We start from the raw sequence: 21,589 nt of genomic DNA, 5'->3' as shown, positions 1-21,589 counted from the left end.
GATATTAATTGCCATAAGCTGTGTTTTTGGATAATATTTTACAGGTGGTACCATATAATCTATAAATGCTAGGTTAAAATCTCCAAAGTCTGACGAACTGGAAAAGATTGCATCAGAACATCGTTTCATTTGATTGTTTTTAAAGTTGTCACTGAACTATAATTGGACTCTCGGTAACCAGTTGGCTTGAATGAGTGACGTCAAAGATGAACTAGAACAGAACCTCCACTGATCCCCTACTCAAGTGACCAGACTGTTTTCAGAATATTGATTGTTAGTACCACTTTTTACAATACCAGGTTGACACCAGGGATGTGGGACTTCAGTTATGTGGAAAGAGTAGAGAAGCTGGGATTGTTCTCCTTGGAGCAGAGAAAGATAAAGCAAGACCTAATAGTTATTTAAAATTATGGGGTTTTGATAGAGCAAGTAGGGAGAAAATGTTTCCTTTGGCTAGTGGGTTGATGACCAGAGGTCATAGATTTAAAATAATTGGCTAAAGAACTCGAGGGGAAATGAGGAGAAATTATTTCACACAGAGTTGTGATCTGGAACGCACTACCTGAAAGAGTGGTAGAATCGTATTCCAGAGGAACTTTCAAAAGGCAATTGGATATGTACTTGAAGTGAACTAATTTGCAGGGTTATGGGGGAAAAAGCTGGAGTTTGCTCATGATATTTAGTTCAATCAACCTGTTAATGTACAACTCTGACTAAATCATTGCAATCAAAAATAATTTGTTTGAAATAGTTCTGGAATAATTTCACTAGAGTCACTAAAGTGACGTTAAGTGTACAATCATAACACACTGCCAGCCTCGCTTGTAACTTTTTAAAATTCCCGGTCCTTGCTGAAGGTTCCTTTGGGTTCACTTTGGTTATTGATGGAATTTTGCATGGAACCATTGTTGCAGTGATGCATGTATCTATTTCTCGAAGCCTTCTAGTAGACCATTTAACTTTAACGCAGTCAAAGTGTAGAGTTGTGTCCAGACATAGATTTACATAGAATGCACAACACAGAAACGGGTCATTCGGCCCAACTACTAGTGTTTATGCTCTACACGAGCCTCCTCCCACCCCTCTTCATCTAATCCTAACAGCATATCCTTCTATTTATTTCTCTCTCATGTGCTTATCTAGCTCCCACTTAAATGCATTTGTGCTTTTCGCCTCAACTACTCCTTGTGGTAATGAGTTCCTCATTGTAACCACTCTCTGAGTGATGAAGTTTCTCTTAAATTCCCTATTGGATTTATTAGTGGCTACTACATAGCCCTGCTAATTTGGTCTCCGCCCAGAAGTGGAAATATCTTCTCTGCATCTAACATATCAAACCCTTTCATAATCTTAAAGACCTCTATCAGGTCACCCTCAGACTTCTCTTTTGTCAGGAAAAGAGCCTCAGCCCGTTCAATCTTTCAGACGTAGGAACATTGGGGCCAAGTTTCGGCCTGAGTTGCTCCTGTTTTTTTGGAGCAACTGGTTTAGAACGGAGTAACTTAGAAATTTGAATTCTCGGCATTTAGTTTGCTCCAGTCAGTTAATCTAGTCAGTTAGAACAGTTTCACTTTGGAACAGAATTTTTTTTGAGAGGACCATTGGCATATTGAAATAGTGATTCCGATGCCTGGACCATTCCGGAGGACAGTTGCTATACTCTCCTCAGATTGTCGGTCACTTCACTGTTGTGTGCTGCATGCTTCATAACTTAGCCATCATGAGGCAGCAGGAGCTGGTAGTGGAACCAGAAGACCTACGTGAGGGTCCAGTGCATGATGATAGTATTACAGAAGAGCAGGATGTGGATGATAACGATGATCAGGAAAGCATGCAAGTGCCTGATGCCGGTGCACGAGGTTGGAGGAGGGCCGTCCATCGTGCCCCTTTAACGATTGCTCGAGCCTTGCGCCAGCAGCTCATCCGTGAACGCTTCAACTACTGATGCCCGAGGGCTCTGCGACCACTTTTGCGCATGGACATGTTTATTCTTTGCAGTTGTTCCTACGTTGTGTTGTGTTAATGGAACATGAAACAGTTTTAATGAAAAATTATTTTATTGAAAAGTTAACGTTACTGTGATAAAATATTTGTATCAAACTATACTTTTTAATATAACTCTTGAAGATCACTTAAAAACTTGTAAAGTTACAAAATTTACAAAACAGTTTCACTGTGAAAAATCTTACACTCTGAAGAACAGTTAAACTTCAGGATCACTTTTTAGGTGCAAAATTAAATAAGGTACAAAAAAATGTGAGCGCATTTACACTATAAGATCACTTGAAAACCCTGAGATCACTTATATGTTGTAAAGTTACAAATCTTACAAAACAATTTCAATTTGAAAAACGCTACTACAGCTACATCAAGAACAAGAACAAAAGCAGCAAAGAAAGGCTGTAACCAGGATTCATCATATCTCAGTGAATGTTCACTTCCTCATGGGGGTGTCATTTGATTGACTGGGCTTGTGTGCCCTTATTGCAGCAGCTACCTCAACCAGGCCCTCCCTGGCAGCCTGTGCCGACACTTGCATGCCCTCCCTGATGGCCTGTGCCATCATTTGCATGCCCTCCCTGACGGCCTGTGCCATCGATTGCACTCCCTCGGACATTCCCTCCCTAAGTTCCCGTGTCATTACTGCTATTTCTCCCGTCAGGACCATCAACTCTTCACCCACTGCACTGACGCCACCGATGAGTGATCGGGTAAGCTCATCGGTCTCCATACCCAATGCCACAACCTGAGTCGCATCTGTTGCACGCTGCATCTCAGGAGAGCGTGTCTCCAATCTCCTTCTCCTCTGCCTGGGTCTGCCTCGTGGCACCACTACACTGGGAGGCGCGGGCATGGACGGTGGGACGCAAAGTGGGACATACAGATAGCCAGGTTACAATTACGATTAAATTAAAAATGGGAAATATTACTTACACTAACTACTTGACCAAGGTCGTGCCATTTCTTTTTACACTGGCTTCCAGATCTCATGGTATGCACCACGGCGCAGTAATCTTCTGCAACTTGGTTCCACCGTTTCTTCATTTCTTTTGGTGGCACTTTTATGCGACCTCTGTTGCTGGTATCTAGCTCCTGCCATCTCTGCTCAATTACGTTGACTAATATCTCTACTTCCTCATGCAAGAAATTCTTTGTTCTCGGTGGATGTTGATCCATTGCAAAGTTGAATTGGCACTCTTATTTCTCAAGACACACAGTCCTTAATTTGCATGCACCAAGTTCTGCAAGTTTAGCAGTGAAAAGCTGAACTCACTGATTTCAGCAGGTGATTTATTCAACAGTGCTGCTAATAGCACTCCCTCACACACAAAAATATCACAAAAATTAAATTACAAACCTTTCCAGGGGTCCAAGAGACAAATCTTCACTTTTTCTCCAGTCCCTTTAAAAATGGCCGAGTGCCAATGTTTGTTTGACACTGCGCGTGCCAATCGGTGCAAGTGTTTGGCTCTGCCCCTTGCTGTGAAGAGCGCGCCGCGCCAAGCAGAGATCGAGCTCCGAGGAGCCGGAGAATGTCGCAGTTTTTTTCATGCGTACTTTTAGGCGCGAAGAACAGGCGTGCAGCTCGGGGCTGCGCTGTTTTCGGCGCGGCCGGAAACTTGGGGCCATTGCTTCCAAGAGGATTTCTTTCTGTTCAGGAGTGGCATGGGACTTGCTAGGGTTTTCGATGGCCAAAGCATGTGGAGTCTGACACTGTCCCCTCTTTCTCCCCTCTCAAATAAAAGCTAGCAGATATTTAATGGTGTGGACAAATCAAAGCACTTCAAAAGCTGGAAACCCCAAAACATAATTTAAAAAGCCACCCAACATAAGAACATTGTTTCATTGTACAACGTTTTGAGAAAAGAATAAGTAATATGAGCTTGTCGTTGAGCCAGCTCTTTAATATAATTTTCTTTTATCTTTGTTCCCATTGTTTGTATATTGCATATATTCCCAAGAGAGTCCAGAACTGAGATGTGATACTTTGGCCAACTTTTCCTGTGCAATTCCTACTCGTCACGCACCACTTCAAACTAATCGACCTTGGTGATCAAGAGAATCTTAATTCTTACAGAATTTTTTCCCTCATATTTGAAGAAAACTTGTGAAAAAAGAAATCCAAATGTGTGTAAGATGCAAAGAGCATAGTGAAAATTAAATGAAATCCTTAGTTTAAAAAAAAGCATGAGCTGTTAGCAAACTCCCCAGTGGCAGTTTTGTGAAAACAGAGGCACTGTTACTATATATATATATATATATATATATATATCCATCAGCAGATCGGGGCCATTGGAGGGAGCAGCGTGCGGCAGCCCGGCCCGGAAATCGGCGCGGTCCCAGCCTGCAAGACCATCAGCAGGCCGGGGCCATTGGAGGGAGCAGCGTGCGGCGGCATACCACTGCAGGAACAGCGCGTGTTGCTGCAGGAGGGCGATGGCTGCAAAGCCAGGTCACTGATTGCAGTGTGGGCAGGCACAGCAGGAGGGGCGAAGGAGCGGCAAGAGTCTGTTGAGGGAAGTGGTCGGGGCCCAGGAGAGGCGAGGGCCCAGGAGCAGCATGGGCCAGCCCACATTGCGATATGTGTGCACGCTCGGTCTGTGCAGCAGAGCTGGTCTCCAGTTAATTGGGTAATCCTTGCCACTGGACCAAGACCTAGCTCTGTCAAGCCCATGTGGTGGCTGGTGTGCAACGGCCACCACACATTAAAAAAATCTAAGCACAGGCATCTTCCACCCTTCAGGATGTAGTTCGGGATCTGGAATATTAGGTCCTTCATTGAAACACCTGTGAACTCATCCCTTTTTGTGTGGAACCAAGTCATCCTCGCTTCGAGGGACTGCCTATGATGATGATGATATAATCCCGTCGCCCTGGAAGCACCGTCTGAAATTGTTCAAGATGTAGCTGTTAGTAAGTTCAGTAATATATAAGTTCAGGAGCCTGACTAACTGGAATGCTAGCTCATAATCCAGCTCAATGCTGGAGTATTCGGTTTATTTTTGAGTTGCAGCTGTTTTCTGGGCTGGTTAGACTTTACCTTTTATTCAATCGGGAGAAATTTGGAAACCTAAGAACATAAGAAATAGGAACAGGAGTAGCCATAAGGTCCCTCGAGCCTGCTCCGCCATTCAATAAAATCATGGCTGATCTGATCATGGACTCAGCTCCACTTTCCTGCCTGCTCCCCAGAACCCCTTATTCCCTTATCGTTTAAGAAACTGTCTATTTCTGTCAAATTTATTTCATGTCCCAGCTTCCACAGCTCTCTGAGGCAGCGAATTCCATAGATTCACAACCCTCAGAGAAGAAATTTCTCCTCATCTCAGTTCTAAATGGGCGGCCCTTTATTTTAAGATCATGCCCTCTAGTTCTCGTCTCCCCCACCAGTGGAAACAACCTCTCTGCCTCCACCTTGTTAAGTCCCCTCATAATCTTATACGTTTTTATAAGATCACCTCTCATTCTTCTGAATTCCAATGAGTAGAGGCCCAACCTTCTCAACCTTTCCTCATAAGTCAACCCACTCATCCCCAGGATCAACCTAGTTAACCTTCTCTGAACTGTCTCCACAGCAAGTATATTCTTTTATAAATATGGAAACCAAAATTGCATGCAGTATTCCAGGTGTGGCCTCACCAATACTCTGTACAGCTGTAACAAGACTTCCCTGCTTTTATATTCCATCCCCTTTGCAATAAAGGCCAAGATTCCATTGGCCTTCCTGATCACTTGCTGTACCTGCACACTATCCTTTTGTGTTTCATGCACATGTACCTCCAGGTCCCGCTGTACTGTGGCACTTTGCAATCTTTCTCCATTTAAATAATAACTTGCTCTTTGATTTTTTTCTGCCAAAGTGCATGACCTCACACTTTCCAACATTGTACTCCATCTGCCAAATTCTTGCCCACTCACTTAGCCTGTCTATGTCCTCCTGCAGCCTCTTTATGTCCTCCTCACACATTGCTCTTCCTCCCATCTTTGTATCGTCAGCAAACTTGGCTATGTTACACTCAGTCCCCTCTTCCAAGTCGTTAATATAGATTGTAAATAGTTGGGGTCCCAGCACTGATCCCTGCGGCACCCCACTAGTTACTGATTGCCAACCAGAGAATGAACCATTTATCCCGACTCTCTATTTCTGTTTGTCAGTCAATCGTCTATCCATGCTAAGGAGTTAGTTCAGGTGTCGATTTATATATATCTCTAGTTAGTGGTTTAACTGGCCAGGACTTATGGTGATCCTACAGCATAAGTGGTTCGACGCTACAATTTTAAGTGGGAAGTGCTTTGAATCTGCAGAGGACAAGGTGGATGAAGTATTTTTGCTGTTGTCCAAATTATGGCCCAGAAATTGCAGTCGGAGGCTTCCTGAGGGCGGATGCCTTCGACATGAAAGATTTCTACGAATTTACCTGGTGATCCCGGAGGTTCGGAGACTTGCGACCCTGGGTCTCTACGCGAAGGCCTGCATAGAGGCCCATGTATCCCAGGCATGTAAGCTCTTCATACGTGTTCCTAGGATGACATGGGCCGGCCCAACCAATCAAAGCATGGATCCCCATTCATACTTATGGTGAGATCCGTACATAAGGAACTCACCATAAATATGAATGGGAGTACCCCAAAAACACGCAAGCACTTAAAATAATGTTTTTAAAAAAAAATCACACATGGAATTTAATTAATTACTTAAAACAAAAATTACATTTTTTGAAAAATAAATTTACATATTTTAATGGGTCTAAAAATAAACTTACCTTATTTAAATGTTTAAATTATTGAAAAAAATATATTTTTCTGTCCTTTAAAAGTCTTACGCTGCTAAAAGCTGCCTGCTTTTTTTTTTCCAGTCGTAAGAATTTCAAGGACATTCGCTGGGCAGAAGTTGGGCAAATAGCCCCAACACTCCGCCCGCGGAGGCCCTTTACCATTGGATGCGTGCGATCTGTCAATGGGGTTCTTGACAGATTGCACGTTCCGGGTTTAGGCGCATGCGCTTCACATACCTAAACCTGGAACTTGTGGGGCCCCCTCGTACGTGCCTTTGGAGGCTACGAATTCAGGGTCTATATTTTTAAGTTGTTGTTAATGGCAAGATGTGCTTTGAATACAATTTACCATGAAAATGGTTTTGTACTTCCCCTATAATATGTAACTGACTGCATTTTAATCAATCTTCAATTTTCCCCCCCTTTCCTAATGGGTGAGCGTCTATTATTCAGTAATGTCTTGCAAGACCATTTACCATGTTTTTATTCAATGAAGACAAAATGGCATGATTTGCAACACAATGAAATAATTGCTTTCGTATAAAAACAAAATACTGCGGATGCTGGAATCTGAAATGAAAACCGAAAATGTTGGAAATCTCAGTGGATCAGGCAGCATCTGTGGAGAGAAACAGAGTTAACATTTCGGGTCAGTGACCTGGTTCTGACGAAGGGTCATCGACCTGAAACGTTAACTCTGTTCCTCTCTCCACAGATACTGTCTGACCTGTTGAGATGTCCAGTATTTTCTGTTTTTAATTGCTTTAGCAGTTGGATTGGCTCTGTCTATAATTTTTTTAAACATCTTGATTTAAATTACAAAATAAATTGACGAAAATCTAAAAAATGGCACTGAACCATTTAGAGCCCCGTTATTGCAATGCAACCTTACTTCAGCGGCTGGTGTGGTATGGCAAGTCAAGTTTTCATAGCAGGCTGACACTGAGCCTTTGTAATCTAGCAATATGTCCCTTTAAGTTGCAGAACACTACACTAACGTTGTGACCAATTCTGTGCTGAATGTAACTGAATATGGGTGGTCTTGCGCATGTGTGCATCAGGAGATTTCCAGAGTCTTGTTGTAGAGGCACGCTGTTTGTGCATGCACAGCGCTCCTTCCTCTTCTCTTCTCTCCCCCCACCCCATCCAGTAGCACAGAGAAAAAGTGTTCACTTCCTGAATTTGTTGGTGCTTCTTACAGGGCTGCAGGCACCAGGTGCGGCAAGCATATGTTATAGTCACCTTTTCTGATTAAGGAGAGTAGGAACTGTGGTTTTTAAATATATTGTCTTCATTCCCAATAAAATCAATCTCAAGCAGTATTGAATTGATCTTTACTATCATAATGGTATGTGTAGACCACTTTATTAAATGACAAAGCAGCCAGTGGTCTAATTATAGAATCGTGCAGCATGGAAGGAGGCCCTTCGGCCCACTGTGCATGTGCCAGCTCTTTGAAAAAGCTCTCCAATTAGTCCCACTCCACTGCTCTTTCTCCATAGCCCTGCTAATTTTACCTTTTTAAATATGTATCAAATTCCTTTTTGAAAGTTACTATTGAATGTGCTTCCACCACCCTTTCAGGCCGTGCATTCTAGATCATCACAACCCACTGCATTAAAACAAATTCTCCTCATCTCCCCACTGCTTCTTTTGCCAGTTACCTTAAATCTGTGTCCTCTGGTGACCGAACCACCTGCCAGTACAAACTGTTTCTCCTTATTTACTCTATCAAAATTCTTCATGATTTTGAATAACAATTATGTTGGCTTTCTGGCAGTTAGCATGTTTGCAGTGCACAAAATTTGTTCCAACCAGACGTAGTTAAACCTCTCTAATAAAAGTTCAACAGTGTTTACATGACTTTAATGAGTGAAGAGGTATTTATTTGAGAGCTGCAACAACATAATGGCCCAGAAATCCTGGCCTCCCGGGTCCGTACGGAGTGTGTACAGACCAGGGAAGGCATCGCAAAAGCCGGTTTTGAGCGCACAATGCGCATGTGCTGAAAACCAGCTTTTCCAATCTGTCAAGCTCCAGCTTGACACATCCTTCACATCTCTGGAGCGAGGATATTTGCAAGGGCAAGATTGTGGTATTTACCCATATCTTGCCCAGCAAATGTCCTGAAAACTCTTGTGCCTGATAAAAGCAAGCGCATAGCCTATTTTTACAGGTGTAAGAGTTTTAAAACACACAAACATAATAAAATAAATTTTTAAAAACGTTTTATTGTTTAAAAACCCTCCACACTACGGAAAGTTTATTTTAAACCATAATTAAAAGAACCTTTCTTAAAAATCGGGGAAATTTTTTTTATAAGACATAAATAACTTTAATTTAAATTAATATTAAATATGTGGTGTATTTTTTTCTATTTTTTAATCAGTGTTTTGGATGTTTGAGGGGGGGGGGGTGTGGTATCATTCATAATAATGGAAACTCCAACTTATGGAGTTCCCATTATTATGAATGAGAAAATACTTTACCTGGATTGGTTGCCCAGAGCCATGTGACTGCAGCTCCGGCCCTCCGCACGGCCCGACGTGCACATGCTGTGACGTGCAGTGAGTGGAGGCCTCAGGACCGGGATCGCTCGTGGCCGCAGCAGGTTTTGGTAAGTGCGCATCTTTTTTCCCTTTTTTAGCCGATCGTCTGCGGGAAGCATCCGACTGGGATTTCTAGGCCAATACTTCAGTTTTGAGGAAATTGAAGAGTAGTTACAATGCTGTTCTGCCTCAGCAAGAGAAGAACCCAAAACAGTTGCTGAGAGTCTCAAGCCTTTAACTTATTGGCCACTAGGAACAGATATTTGGAACTTTACCTTTGGATGAGCAAATCCAAGGCCTAGAAATTCGGGTGCACCCTGTTTGGCGGCGGTAACACTTGCGAGGCATGAGACTTTGCGGCAGGCGCAGAGGTCTCACCTCACGATAAATTGGAGTTACCGCACCCTAAAGGTTTAGCGCTCCATTTCCTTTCTGGGGTGATGGGGGACACACGGCTTGGGAGTGCGGCACACGGCTCAGCAGTGCTACGTACTGGACCGTGTAGCGCTGACGCGTAGGAGGGGCTCTTTCCTGAATTAAAGGGAAAGGCCAAAGCTGCATACTCTGCATAATAAAAAGGATCCTACCGAGTGCCGGGCTGAGCGATCACGGCACGGACCCTGCGTCCAAAGCGACAACGGTGCAGACAAGTAAAGCAAACATTTTTTTCGGAGCAGCCGGCCATCTCCCCTTTAACTTTCGTCCTGGTAGCGGCCGGCCACCTGGTTCACGGCCCCTGAAGCTGTCGCTGTCATCGCCCGGTGCAGCTTCAGGGATAGATACCCAATTTAGGGTCCGGAGCACTAACTGGGTGCTGCACACGGCGATGACGTCACGATCTCGGGGTGCAGGAAATTGGGGCGAACATCGTAGTGCCGCCGTTAAACTCCCACCGAATTTAGCGGGAGTTGTTAGTGGTGCCGCGCCCGGTCGCAAAGTCATTTGCCGGGGCACTAATGGGAGGCGCAAATGACCCCAATTTCTCCCTTCTTTAGAGAAGGACATGTTATAGACTAGAAGTGCATTGTTATGAATGGAATAAGAGTCTGATTTTCTCTTTCAACAAGTTTCGAATCTCAGCTGCGAAAGAAAGAACTTGCATTTATATAGCGCTTTTCACAACCTCAGGACGTGCCAAAGCGCTGTGCAGCCAATGAATTACTTTGGAAATGTAGTCACTGTTGTAATGTAGGAAACGCAGCACCCAATTTGCACACAAGGGAAGTCAAAGGAAAGTTGTCCCCAGAATCCTCTTGTGCATCTCTTGCAGCTACCTGAAACAAGACCCTGTGAGATGGCCATGTCAATCAGCCTCCCAGCAACAAATGGTGGAGAACAAAGTACCATAAAAGACAGTAGTCAACAAAGATTTTTTTTTAACTTAATTGCTTTACCTTCAATATAAAATATTATCATAGGTAAAAATGGATTCCTTTGGCCCATCCTACTGCCAAACTTACCTTGAATCTTGCTTATTTTTTAATCACATGATTTAACATTAGTGTTAGATTCTGCTCAGTTAAAAGTGCTTTTTCTGGAAAGCTGGATTATCACTTTTCATCGCCACTGACCCAAAGTTGCCCCACTAGCTACAAACTTTCAGAATGTTGAAGGTTTAATGCCTGTACAGACTAGGGTTTGCACAAAGGATGCTATTTATTATTCTGCCAGACTAATGTGTCTTGTAGCTTGTACAGCTCAGATATAACTCACAAGGGCATCAGATAATTAATTCCGTTTTGGGGTATCATGTAAAAATTCAAATGAATCTTCAGATCTTAATGTCATTCACAACAGCCAACTAGTTTTCTGAAAATCCTTTCTCAAGTGTTTTTCTCCCTCCCCCACTAATTTTCTGCATCAATTGCTGCCCTCTGTTCCTCTCCTGCTAGTTCTGTGGACAGTGGGCATTCCCCAGCACCTTGCTGAGTTTCCTTTATTCATATGCGACTGTTTAAGACTGAGCTACCACTGAGTCCATCACAATTGTGTCCTCTCCCAATATTCACAATCGTGTATTTCCAGTAGGGGGTGGCTGCATAGCCCGCCCCACCCCGCCCAGAAGGGCCAATTGCAGTGCACCACCCAGCACTCTAGCTGAGATCAGCTAAGCCAACATGGGCTGGGGAAATCGAATCTCGGATTTCCCTAGCCTGCACAGCTCAGTTGCTCACTAGATATAACTCACTGGCATCAGGGAACTTCTTACTTCAATGCAACTGATCGATTTTCACAAGGTGGATTGCAAAAGAAAGAAGACAAAGACTTGCATTTCTATAATGCCTTTCATGACCTCGGGACGTCCCAAAGCCCTTTACAGCCAATGAAGTACTTTTGACGTGTACTCACTGTTGTAATGTAGGGAAAAATAGTAACCAATTTACGCACAGCAAGCTCCCACACACAGCAATGACCAGATAGAACATAAGGAATAGGAGAAGGCCATACGGCACCCCCGAGCCTGCTCCGCCATTCAATAAGATCATGGCTGATCTGATCATGGACTCCGCTCCACCTCCCCGCCCGCTCCTCATAACCCCTTATCCCCTTATTGTTTCAGAAACTGTCTATTTCTGTCTTAAATTTGTTTCGTGTCCCAGCTTCCACAGCTGTCTGAGGCAGTGAATTCCACAGATTCACAACCCTCTAAGAAGAAATTTCTCCTCATCTCAGTTCTAAATGGGCTGCCCTTTATTCTAAGATCATGCCCTCTAGTTCTCGTCCCCCCCATCAGTGGAAACATCCTCTCTGCATCCACCTTGTCAAGCCCCCTCATAATCTTATACATTTCTATAAAATCACCTCTCATTCTTCTGAACTCCAATGAGTAGAGGCCCAACCTACTCAACCTTTCCTCAGAGGTCAACCCCCTCATCCCCGGAATCAACCCAATGAACCTTCTCTGAACTGCCTCCAAAACAACTATATCCTTTTGTAAATATGGAAACCAAAACTGCACGCAGTATTCCAGGTGCGGCCTCACCAAATCCTTGTATAGCTGTAGCAAGGCTTCCCTGCTTTCATACTCCATCCCCTTTGCAATAAAGGCCAAGATACCATTGGCCACCTGATCACTTGCTGTACCTGCATACTATCCTTTTGTGTTTCATGCACAAGTACCCCCAGGTCCCGCTGTACTGTGGCACTTTGCAATCTTTCTCTATTTAAATAATAACTTGCTCTTTGATTTTTTTCTGCCAAAGTGCATGATCTCACACTTTCCAACATTATACTCCATCTGCTGAATTTTTGCCCACTCACTTAGCCTGTCTATGTCCTTTTGCAGATTTTTTGTGTCCTCCTCACACATTGCTTTTCCTCCCATCTTTGTATTGTCAGCAAACTTGGCTACGTTATACTCAGTCCCTTCTTCCAAATCATAAGGGGAATAGATAGGCCTTTCTGTGGCCGCAATCGAGACTCCAGGATGGTATGTTGCCTCCCTGGTGCAAGGGTCAAGGATGTCTCCGAGCGAGTGCAGGACATTCTGAAAAGGGAGGGAGAACAGCCAGTTGTCGTGGTGCACATTGGTACCAACGACATAGGTAAAAAAAGGGATAAGGTCCTACGAGACGAATTTAAGGAGCTAGGAGTTAAATTAAAAAGTAGGACCTCAAAAGTAGTAATCTCGATATTGCTACCAGTGCCACGTGCTAGTCAGAGTAGGAATCGCCGGATAGCACAGATGAATACGTGGCTTGAGCAGTGGTGCAGCAGGGAGGGATTCAAATTCGTGGGGCATTGGAACAGGTTCTGGGGGAGGTGGGACCAGTACAAACCGGACGGTATGCACTTGGGCAGGAACGGAACCAATGTCATAGGGGGAGTGTTTGCTAGTGCTGTTGGTGAGGAGTTAAATTAATATGGCAGGGGAATGGGAACCAATACAGGGAGTCAGAGGGAAACAAAAAGGAGACAAAAACAAAAGACAGAATAGAGATGAGTAAAAGTGGAGGGCAGAGAAACCAAAGGCAAGAAACAAAAAGGGCCACTGAATATAAAAGGGCTGCAGGAGGGGTAAAAACTAAAAATCATGGTTTAAAAACGAGGATGAAAACACTCTACCTAAATGCACGCAGCATTAGAAATAAAGTAAATGAGTTGACGGCACAAATCATTACAAATGGGTATGATTTGGTGGCCATTACAGAGACATGGTTGCAAGGTGGCCAGGACTGGGAATTAAACGTACAGGGGTATCTGACGATTCGGAAAGATAGGCAGGAAGGGAAGGGAGGTGGGGTAACTCTGTTAATAAGGGATGATATCAGGGCAGTTGTGAGGGATGATATTGGCTCCAATGAACAAAATGTTGAATCATTGTGGGTGGAGATTAGAGATAGTAAGGGGAAAAAGTCACTGGTCGGCATAGTTGAAAGGCCCCCAAATAATAACTTCATGGTGGGGCGGGCAATAATCAAGGGAATAATGGAGGCATGTGAAAAAGGAACGGCAGTAGTTATGGGGGATTTTAACCTACATATCGATTGGTCAAATGAAATCGCAGGGGGTAGCCTGGAGGAGGAATTCATAGAATGCATACGGGATTGTTTCTTAGAACAGTATGTAACAGAGCCTACAAGGGAGCAAGCCATTTTGGATCTGGTCCTGTGTAACGAGACAGGAAAAATAAACGATCTCCTCGTAAAAGATCCTCTCGGAATGAGTCATCACAATATGGTTGAATTTGTAATACAGATTGAGGATGAGGAAGTTGTGTCAGAAACGAGCGTACTATGCTTAAACAAAGGGGACTACAATGGGATGAGAGCAGAGTTGGCTAAAGTAGACTGGAAACCAGGACTAAACGGTGGCACAATTGAGGAACAGTGGAGGACTTTTAAGGAGCTCTTTCATAATGCGCAACAAAAATATATTCCAGTGAAAAAGAAGGGTGGCAAGAGAAGAGATAACCAGCCGTGGATAACCAAGGAAATAAAGGAAAGTATCAAATCAAAGACCAATGCGTATAAGGTGGCCAAGGTTAGTGGGAAACTAGAGGATTGGGAAGATTTTAAGCAACAGCAAAGAATGACTAAAAAAGCAATAAAGAAAGGGAAGATAGATTACGAAAGTAAACTTGCGCAAAACATAAAAACAGATAGTAAAAGCTTTTACAGATATATAAAACGGAAAAGAGTGACTAAAGTAAATGTTGGTCCCTTAGAAGATGAAAAGGGGGATTTAATAATGGGAAATGTGGAAATGGCTGAGACCTTAAACAATTATTTTGCTTCCGTCTTCACAGTGGAAGACACAAAAACCATGCCAAAAATTGCTGGTCACGGGAATGTGGGAAGGGAGGACCTTGAGATGATCACTATCACTAAGGAGGTAGTGCTGGACAGACTAATGGGACTGAAGGTAGACAAGTCCCCTGGTCCTGATGAAATGCATCCCAGGGTATTAAAAGAGATGGCGGAAGTTATAGCAGATGCATTCGTTATAATCTACCAAAATTCTCTGGACTCTGGGGAGGTACCAGCGGATTGGAGAGCAGCTAATGTAACGCTTCTGTTTAAAAAAGGGGGCAGGCAAAAGGCAGGTAACTATAGGCCGGTTAGTTTAACATCTGTAGTGGGGAAAATGCTTGAAACTATCATTAAGGAAGAAATAGCGGGACATCTGGATAGGAATAGTGCAATCAAGCAGACGCAGCATGGATTCATGAAAGGGAAATCATGTTTAACTAATTTACTGAAATTCTTTGAGGATATAACGAGCATGGTGGATAGAGGTGTACCGACGGATGTGGTGTATTTAGATTTCCAAAAGGCATTCGATAAGGTGCCACACAAAAGGTTACTGCAGAAGATAAAGGTACGCAGAGTCAGAGGAAATATATTAGCATGGATCGAGAATTGGCTGGCGAACAGAAAGCAGAGAGTCGGGATAAATGGGTCCTTTTCCGGTTGGAAATCAGTGGTTAGTGGTGTGCCACAGGGATCAGTGCTGGGACCACAACTGTTTACAATATACATAGATGACCTCGAGGAGGGGACAGAGTGTAGTGCAACAAAATTTGCAGATGACACTAAGATTAGTGGGAAAGCGGGTTGTGTAGAGGACTCAGAGAGGCTGCAAGGAGATTTGGATAGGTTAAGCGAATGGGCTAAGGTTTGGCAGATGGAATACAATGTCGGAAAGTGTGAGGTCATCCACCTTGGGAAAAAAAACAGTAAAAGGGAATATTATTTGAATGGGGAGAAATTACAACATGCTGTGGTGCAGAGGGACCTGGGGGTCCTTGTGCATGAATCCCAAAAGGTTAGTTTGCAGGTGCAGCAGGTAATCAGGAAGGCAAATGGAATGTTGGCCTTCATTGCGAAAGGGATGGAGTACAAAAGCAGGGAGATGTTGCTGCAACTGTATAAGGTATTGGTAAGGCCGCACCTGGAGTACTGCGTGCAGTTTTGGTCACCTTACTTAAGGAAGGATATACTAGCTTTGGAAGGGGTACAGAGACGATTCACTAGGCTGATGATGATAGATTGAGTAGACTGGGTCTTTACTCCTTGGAATTCAGAAGGATGAGGGGTGATCTTATAGAAACATTTAAAATCATGAAAGGTATAGACAAGATAGAGGCAGAGAGGTTGTTTCCATTGGTGGGGGAGACTGGAACTCGGGGGCACAGCCTCAAAATACGGAGGAGCCAATTTAAAACCGAGTTGAGAAAGAATTTCTTCTCCCAGAGGGTTGTGAATCTGTGGAATTCTCTGCCCAAGGAAGCAGTTGAGGCTAGCTCATTGAATGTTTTCAAGTCAAAGATAGATAGATTTTTAAGCAATAAGGGAATTAAGGGTTACGGGGAGAGGGCGGGTAAGTGGAGCTGAGTCCACGACCAGATCAGCCATGATCTTATTGAATGGCGGAGCAGGCTCGAGGGGCTAGATGGCCTACTCCTGTTCCTAATTCTTATGTTCTTAAGTCGTTAATATAGATTGTAAATAGTTGAGATCCCTGTGGCTCCCCACTAGTTACGGGTTGCCAACCAGAGAATGCACCATTTATCCCGACTCTCTATTCTCTGTTAGTTAGCCAATCCTCTCTCCATGCTAATATAGTACCCCCAACCCCGTGAACTTTTATCTTGTGCAGTAACCTTTTATGTGGTCAAATGCCTTCTGGAAGTCCAAATACACCACATCCACTGGTTCCCCTTTATCCACCCTGTTCATTACATCCTCAAAGAACTCCAGCAAATTTGTCAAACGTGACTTCCCCTTCATAAATCCATGCTGACTCTTCCTGACCGAATTGAGATAATTGGTTTTCGTAATGTTGGTTAAGGAGCAAATATCGGTCAGAATACTGGGGAGTACTCCTTCACTCGTCTTCGAAATAATGCGATGGGATCTTTTACGTCCAGTTGAGAGGGCAGTCAGATCCTCGGTTTAATGTCTCATCCAGAAGACGGAACTTTGGATGACAGTTATAACTTCTCAATTTTACCATGGTGACTGAAAAAAAGAATAAAATGCAATGATCTTTAGGAGCGAGGTTCTGTCACTCATGGATTTGTAAACCATTTACACATCTGGGCTTCATTGATCTGAAAGCCTTCAATATGGGCCGTCACTGGGTATAAATGATGAGACTTTTTTTCCATTGTGTTTTTCAGGCAGAGGGAGAGGATAACCTTAAGAAGATGCAGCTGATGGAATTAGCGATACTGAACGGCACTTATAGAGATGCCAACATCAAATCACGTAAGGATACGATGGTCTTCTCGAACCTACTTTGAGCACCGCACAACTTATATAATGTTCCTCTTTCAGACAATCCAGCAAAACCTTTGGGACAAATGCTTTCTATATTGAGCACCTGGGGAGAGGGGTACCTACTAAGAGTTAAATATATTGCAACAGCTTCACTCTTCCAGAAGCTAAAACCCACCAATGTAAGCAAAGGGCAGATTTTCGTAAGGTGAAATAAACTTCTCAATTTGGATACAAAATGTGCAGTGCCCTCCCCCCCTTCCCGGGAAGGCTCCAAAAAGTGTTGAAATCTCGACGCAAAATGAAGCTGTGATTGACCAGCCCACAAAATATAATTTGTTCCTTGAAATGAGTAAATAACTGGCAAATTGGATTCTAAGGAATAGTTGGCTGCTGACAGTGAGAAATGCATAGTTACTGTTTGACAGTTTGATGGAGCATTGTGCACTCATGAAACGAACGAGCAGAGATTATTGCATTTATCCTGTGGACAGCATGAAGTAACACAAAGCTCCTTCTGGTACTGTCTGTACCTGTGTTTCTGCCTGGGCTGTCACAAAAAAAGAAATCTTGCATTTGCTCATTCTAAACAATTATTGTGTAACTTTCCTACTAATGAAAATTTCTGTTATATTCAGCAGGAATTCACTTGTTGTTTTTGGCCTGATTGTTGAAGAAAAAGGCTCACTGTTGCATTTATTGGTCAAAGAAATTCCTTGCTAATGGGAGATCGTGTCTGTCAATCTGGGGTCATTAATTCTCTTGTGAATGACGTTAAATATCAAGGATAAGAGTGCATAGGTGTCGTCCACTCCAAGACTGGCACAAGCTCAAAGACTGACCAAAAACAGAAGGACATCTCCACATAAAATTGAAATAGTACATTTACAAATAAATTATTAGGGGTGTAGTCAAGTGAACTTAACTTTTGGGATTCAAATTATATTTTTAAACTGCTTTTTTGTCACATTTTAATGTCATATGAGCCCCTTAATAAGGTTAGCGCCTCGTGATCACTCCTAGGTATTCAGTATTGAATGGGGTACATTTGTATGGCCCTACGGCTGGAGGGTCGTCTTCCTAGACAGGAATACAGGTGATAGAAATGGTCCTTTTTAGCAAAGCTCTGTTTCAGGAGCCGAGCCTTTTTAATTTAAAATATCTGAACCACTTCACTAGATTACTGACTTGTAACCACGTGGGCATTTTGTTTAATTCTCCATTTCTGTAGAGTTTCCCCCGTGCTTGGAAACTTTTTGCAAAATGTACAATTCTACAACACCCTGTCTGCTCATTTTGTAAGTAAATGCTCACTGTGTAAATAAGCAAACTTTTTGTTTTATTTCCTCTGATTTCTCTCTCACGAGTCACTCTTTCAAACTATTGGCAGGCAGAATGTAGGAATTTGTATAATCTACATGCATGTGGCTGCTAGGATTTGCTAGAGGACAATGCACCAAACAGTGCTGTATGTTCACTAGGTTTAAAAGGATGGTGCAGTGTAACTAGTTAAAGGTTGCTGTCTGGTGGATTCAATTTTATTTGGTTAATATTGATACAAAAATGTCCTGCTTGAATTCAAATTTAATGGGTTAACATCTTCGACATTTGAAGGGAGGTGGCAATCCGACACCTTTGTAATCATTTCTGACACGTAGCTGGCCTATCTCAAGAAGAGAGTGCTCCACTTTAAATGTAATAAGACTGGTCATGTTACGAAACATCTGTGCTGTCACAGTTTGTCGAATCATGGGTGTTTACAGCACAGAAAGGCAACCATTCAGCCCATTGTGTCTCTGCCAGCTCTTTGCTGGATGAAAGCAAAACATATACCACTGTCCGATTCAACAAGCAGTAATTCCAATAGTATTTTAAACTGCTACAGCCCAGAAAATAGGGATATTAATGGAGACTGGGAAATGTATTGGACAATGTGGTTGCACATACTGAATTTTAGAAAGGAGACTCTCTGTAAGAACATAAGAATTCGGAGCAGGACTCGGCCATATGGCCCCTCGAATCTGCCCCGCCATTCAATAAGATCATGGCTGATCTTCGGCCTCAACATAAGTTTCCTGCCTGATCACCATATCCCTAGAGTCCATAAATATATCCATCTCAGCCTTGAATATACTCAACGGTTCAGCACTCACAGCACTTTCAGCTATAGAATTCCAAAGATTCACTCTGAGTGAAGCAATTCCTCCTCATCTCAGTCTTAAATGGCCGACCCCTTTATCCTGAGACTGTGCCCCCAGTTCTAGACACTCCAGCCAGGGGAGAAAACCTCTCAGCATCTACCCTGTCAATCCCTCTCAGAACCTTTTATGTTTTAATGAGATCACCGCTCATTCTTCTAAACTCCAGAGCAGATAGGCCCAATCTACTCGATCTTTCCTCATAGAACAGTCCTCTCATCCCAGGAATCAATCTAGTGAATCTTTGTTGCGCCGCCTCTAAGACAAGTATATCCTTCCTCGGATAAGGAGATTTAAACTCTGCACCATACTCCAGGTGTGGTCTCACCAAAGCCCTTTGCTACAATTGTAACAAAACTTCCTTACTCTTGTTCTCCAGCCCCTTGCAATAAAGACCAACATGCTATTTGCCTTCCTAATTGCTTGCTGTACCTGCATGCTAACTCTCTGTTTCCAGTATGAGGACACTTAAACCTCGCTGAACACCAACATTTAATAGTTTATCACCATTTTAAAAAGATTCTGTTTTTCTATTCTTCCTACCAAAGTGAATAACCTCACATTTCCCCATATTATACTCAATCTGCCACCTTATTGCCCACTCACTTTAACCTGTCTATATCCTCATGAGGGCTCTTTGTGTCCACCTCACAGCTTACTTTCCCAGCTAGCTTTGTATCATCAGAAAACTTGGATACATTACCCTCAGTCCCTTCATCTAAGTAATTAATTTAAATTGTAAATAGCTGAGGCCCCAGCACTGATCCTTGCGGCACCCCACTAGTTACAGCCTGCCAACCTGAAAATGACCTGTTTATTCCTATTCTCTGTTTTCTTTTCGTTAACAAATCCTCGATCCATGCAAATATATTACCCTGAACTCCATGAGCCCTTATCTTGAATAAGAACCTTTTATGTGTCACCTTAGTGAATGCCTTTTGGAAATTCAAATATACTATATCCTCTGGTTCCCCTTTATCTACCCCGCTAGATACATCCTCAAAAAAACTCTAGTAGGTTTGTTGAACATGATTTCCCTTTCATAAAACCATGTTGACTCTGACTAATTATATTATGATTTTCTAAACGCTCTGTTACCACTTCCTTAATAATAGGTCCAGCATTTTCTCGACAACTGGCTAACTGGCCTGTAGTTCCCTGTTTGCTCTCTCTCTCCTTTCTTGAACAGCGGGGTTATATTTGTTACCTTTCAATCTGCTGGAACCGTTCTAAAATCTAGGGAATTTTGGAAGATCACAACCAATTCATCCACTATCCCTGCAGTCACCTCTTTTAGAATGCTAGGATGTAGGCCAGGGGATTTGTTGGCTTTTAGTCCCATTAGTTTCTCAAGTACTTTTTCTTTACTGATCCTAATTACTTTAAGTTCCTCACTCTCATTAGCCCTTGGGTTCCCCATTATTTTTGGCATGCTTTGTGTGTCTTCTACTTTGAAGACAGATACAAAATATTTGTTTAAAGTCACTGCCATTTCCTTGTTCCCCATTATAATTTCTCCTGTCTCAGCTTCTGAGTTACCAGCGTTTACTTTTGCCACTCTCTTTTTACATACTTGTAGAAGCTGATGCAATCTGTTTTTATATGTCTTGCTAGTTTACTCTCATATTCAGTTTTCTCCCTTTTTATCAATTTTCTGATCATCCTTTGCTGTGTTCTAAAGCTCTCCCAATCCTCGGGTGTCTACTACTATTCTTCACAACATTATAAGCCTCTTCTTTTAATCTAATACTATCCTTAACTTCTTTAGTTAGCCATGGATGATTACTTTTCCTGTGGAGTTATTATTTTTCAATGGAATGTATATTCTTTGAGAATTTTGGAATATTTATTTAAATGATTACTGCTGCTAATCTTCTGTCATACCTTTTAATCTAATTTCCCAATCTACCTTAGCCAACTCGCTCCCTCAGACCTATGTAATTGGCTTTTTAAGTTTAAGACACTAGTTTCGTACTTGAGAATTTCACTCTCAAATCCAATGTGAAATTCTATCATATTATGGTCACTCTTCCCCAAGAGGATCCTTTACTATGAGATTATAAATGAACCCTGAACAGTACAAGATCTAAAATAGCCTGTTCCCTGGTTGGTTCCACGCCATATTATTCTAGGAAACTGTCTCAAATGAATACCATGAACTCATCTTCCAGACTACCTTTGTCAATTTGTTTTGCCCAGTCTATATGAAGATTGAAGACCCCCACAATTATTGCATTACCTTTGTTACAAACTCCGATTATTTGTTGCTTAATACTCTGTCCAATGGTATAGCTATTGTTAGGGGGCCTATAAACCACTCCCACCATTGTTTTCTGCCCTTTGTT

General features: G+C 42.7%; 1 protein-coding gene across 7 annotated transcripts in view; it reads left to right on the top strand.

The window, feature by feature from the left end:
• LOC139273333 (KH domain-containing RNA-binding protein QKI) overlaps positions 1-21,589 on the top strand; it is a 635,187-nt gene that overhangs the window by 591,444 nt on the left and 22,154 nt on the right. For all 7 annotated transcript variants that reach the window (XM_070890149.1, XM_070890146.1, XM_070890148.1 and 4 more), the window contains exon 5: positions 16,950-17,037. In XM_070890149.1, the coding sequence (XP_070746250.1) occupies positions 16,950-17,037 (88 nt within the window). The remainder of the gene's footprint in view (positions 1-16,949; positions 17,038-21,589) is intronic.

Source organism: Pristiophorus japonicus, chromosome 9, assembly GCF_044704955.1.
Source record: "Pristiophorus japonicus isolate sPriJap1 chromosome 9, sPriJap1.hap1, whole genome shotgun sequence".
NCBI classification, from domain to species: Eukaryota; Metazoa; Chordata; class Chondrichthyes; family Pristiophoridae; genus Pristiophorus; species Pristiophorus japonicus.
The sequence above is the reverse complement of the archived record's forward strand: the minus strand, read 5'-3'. Positions and strand labels throughout refer to the sequence as shown.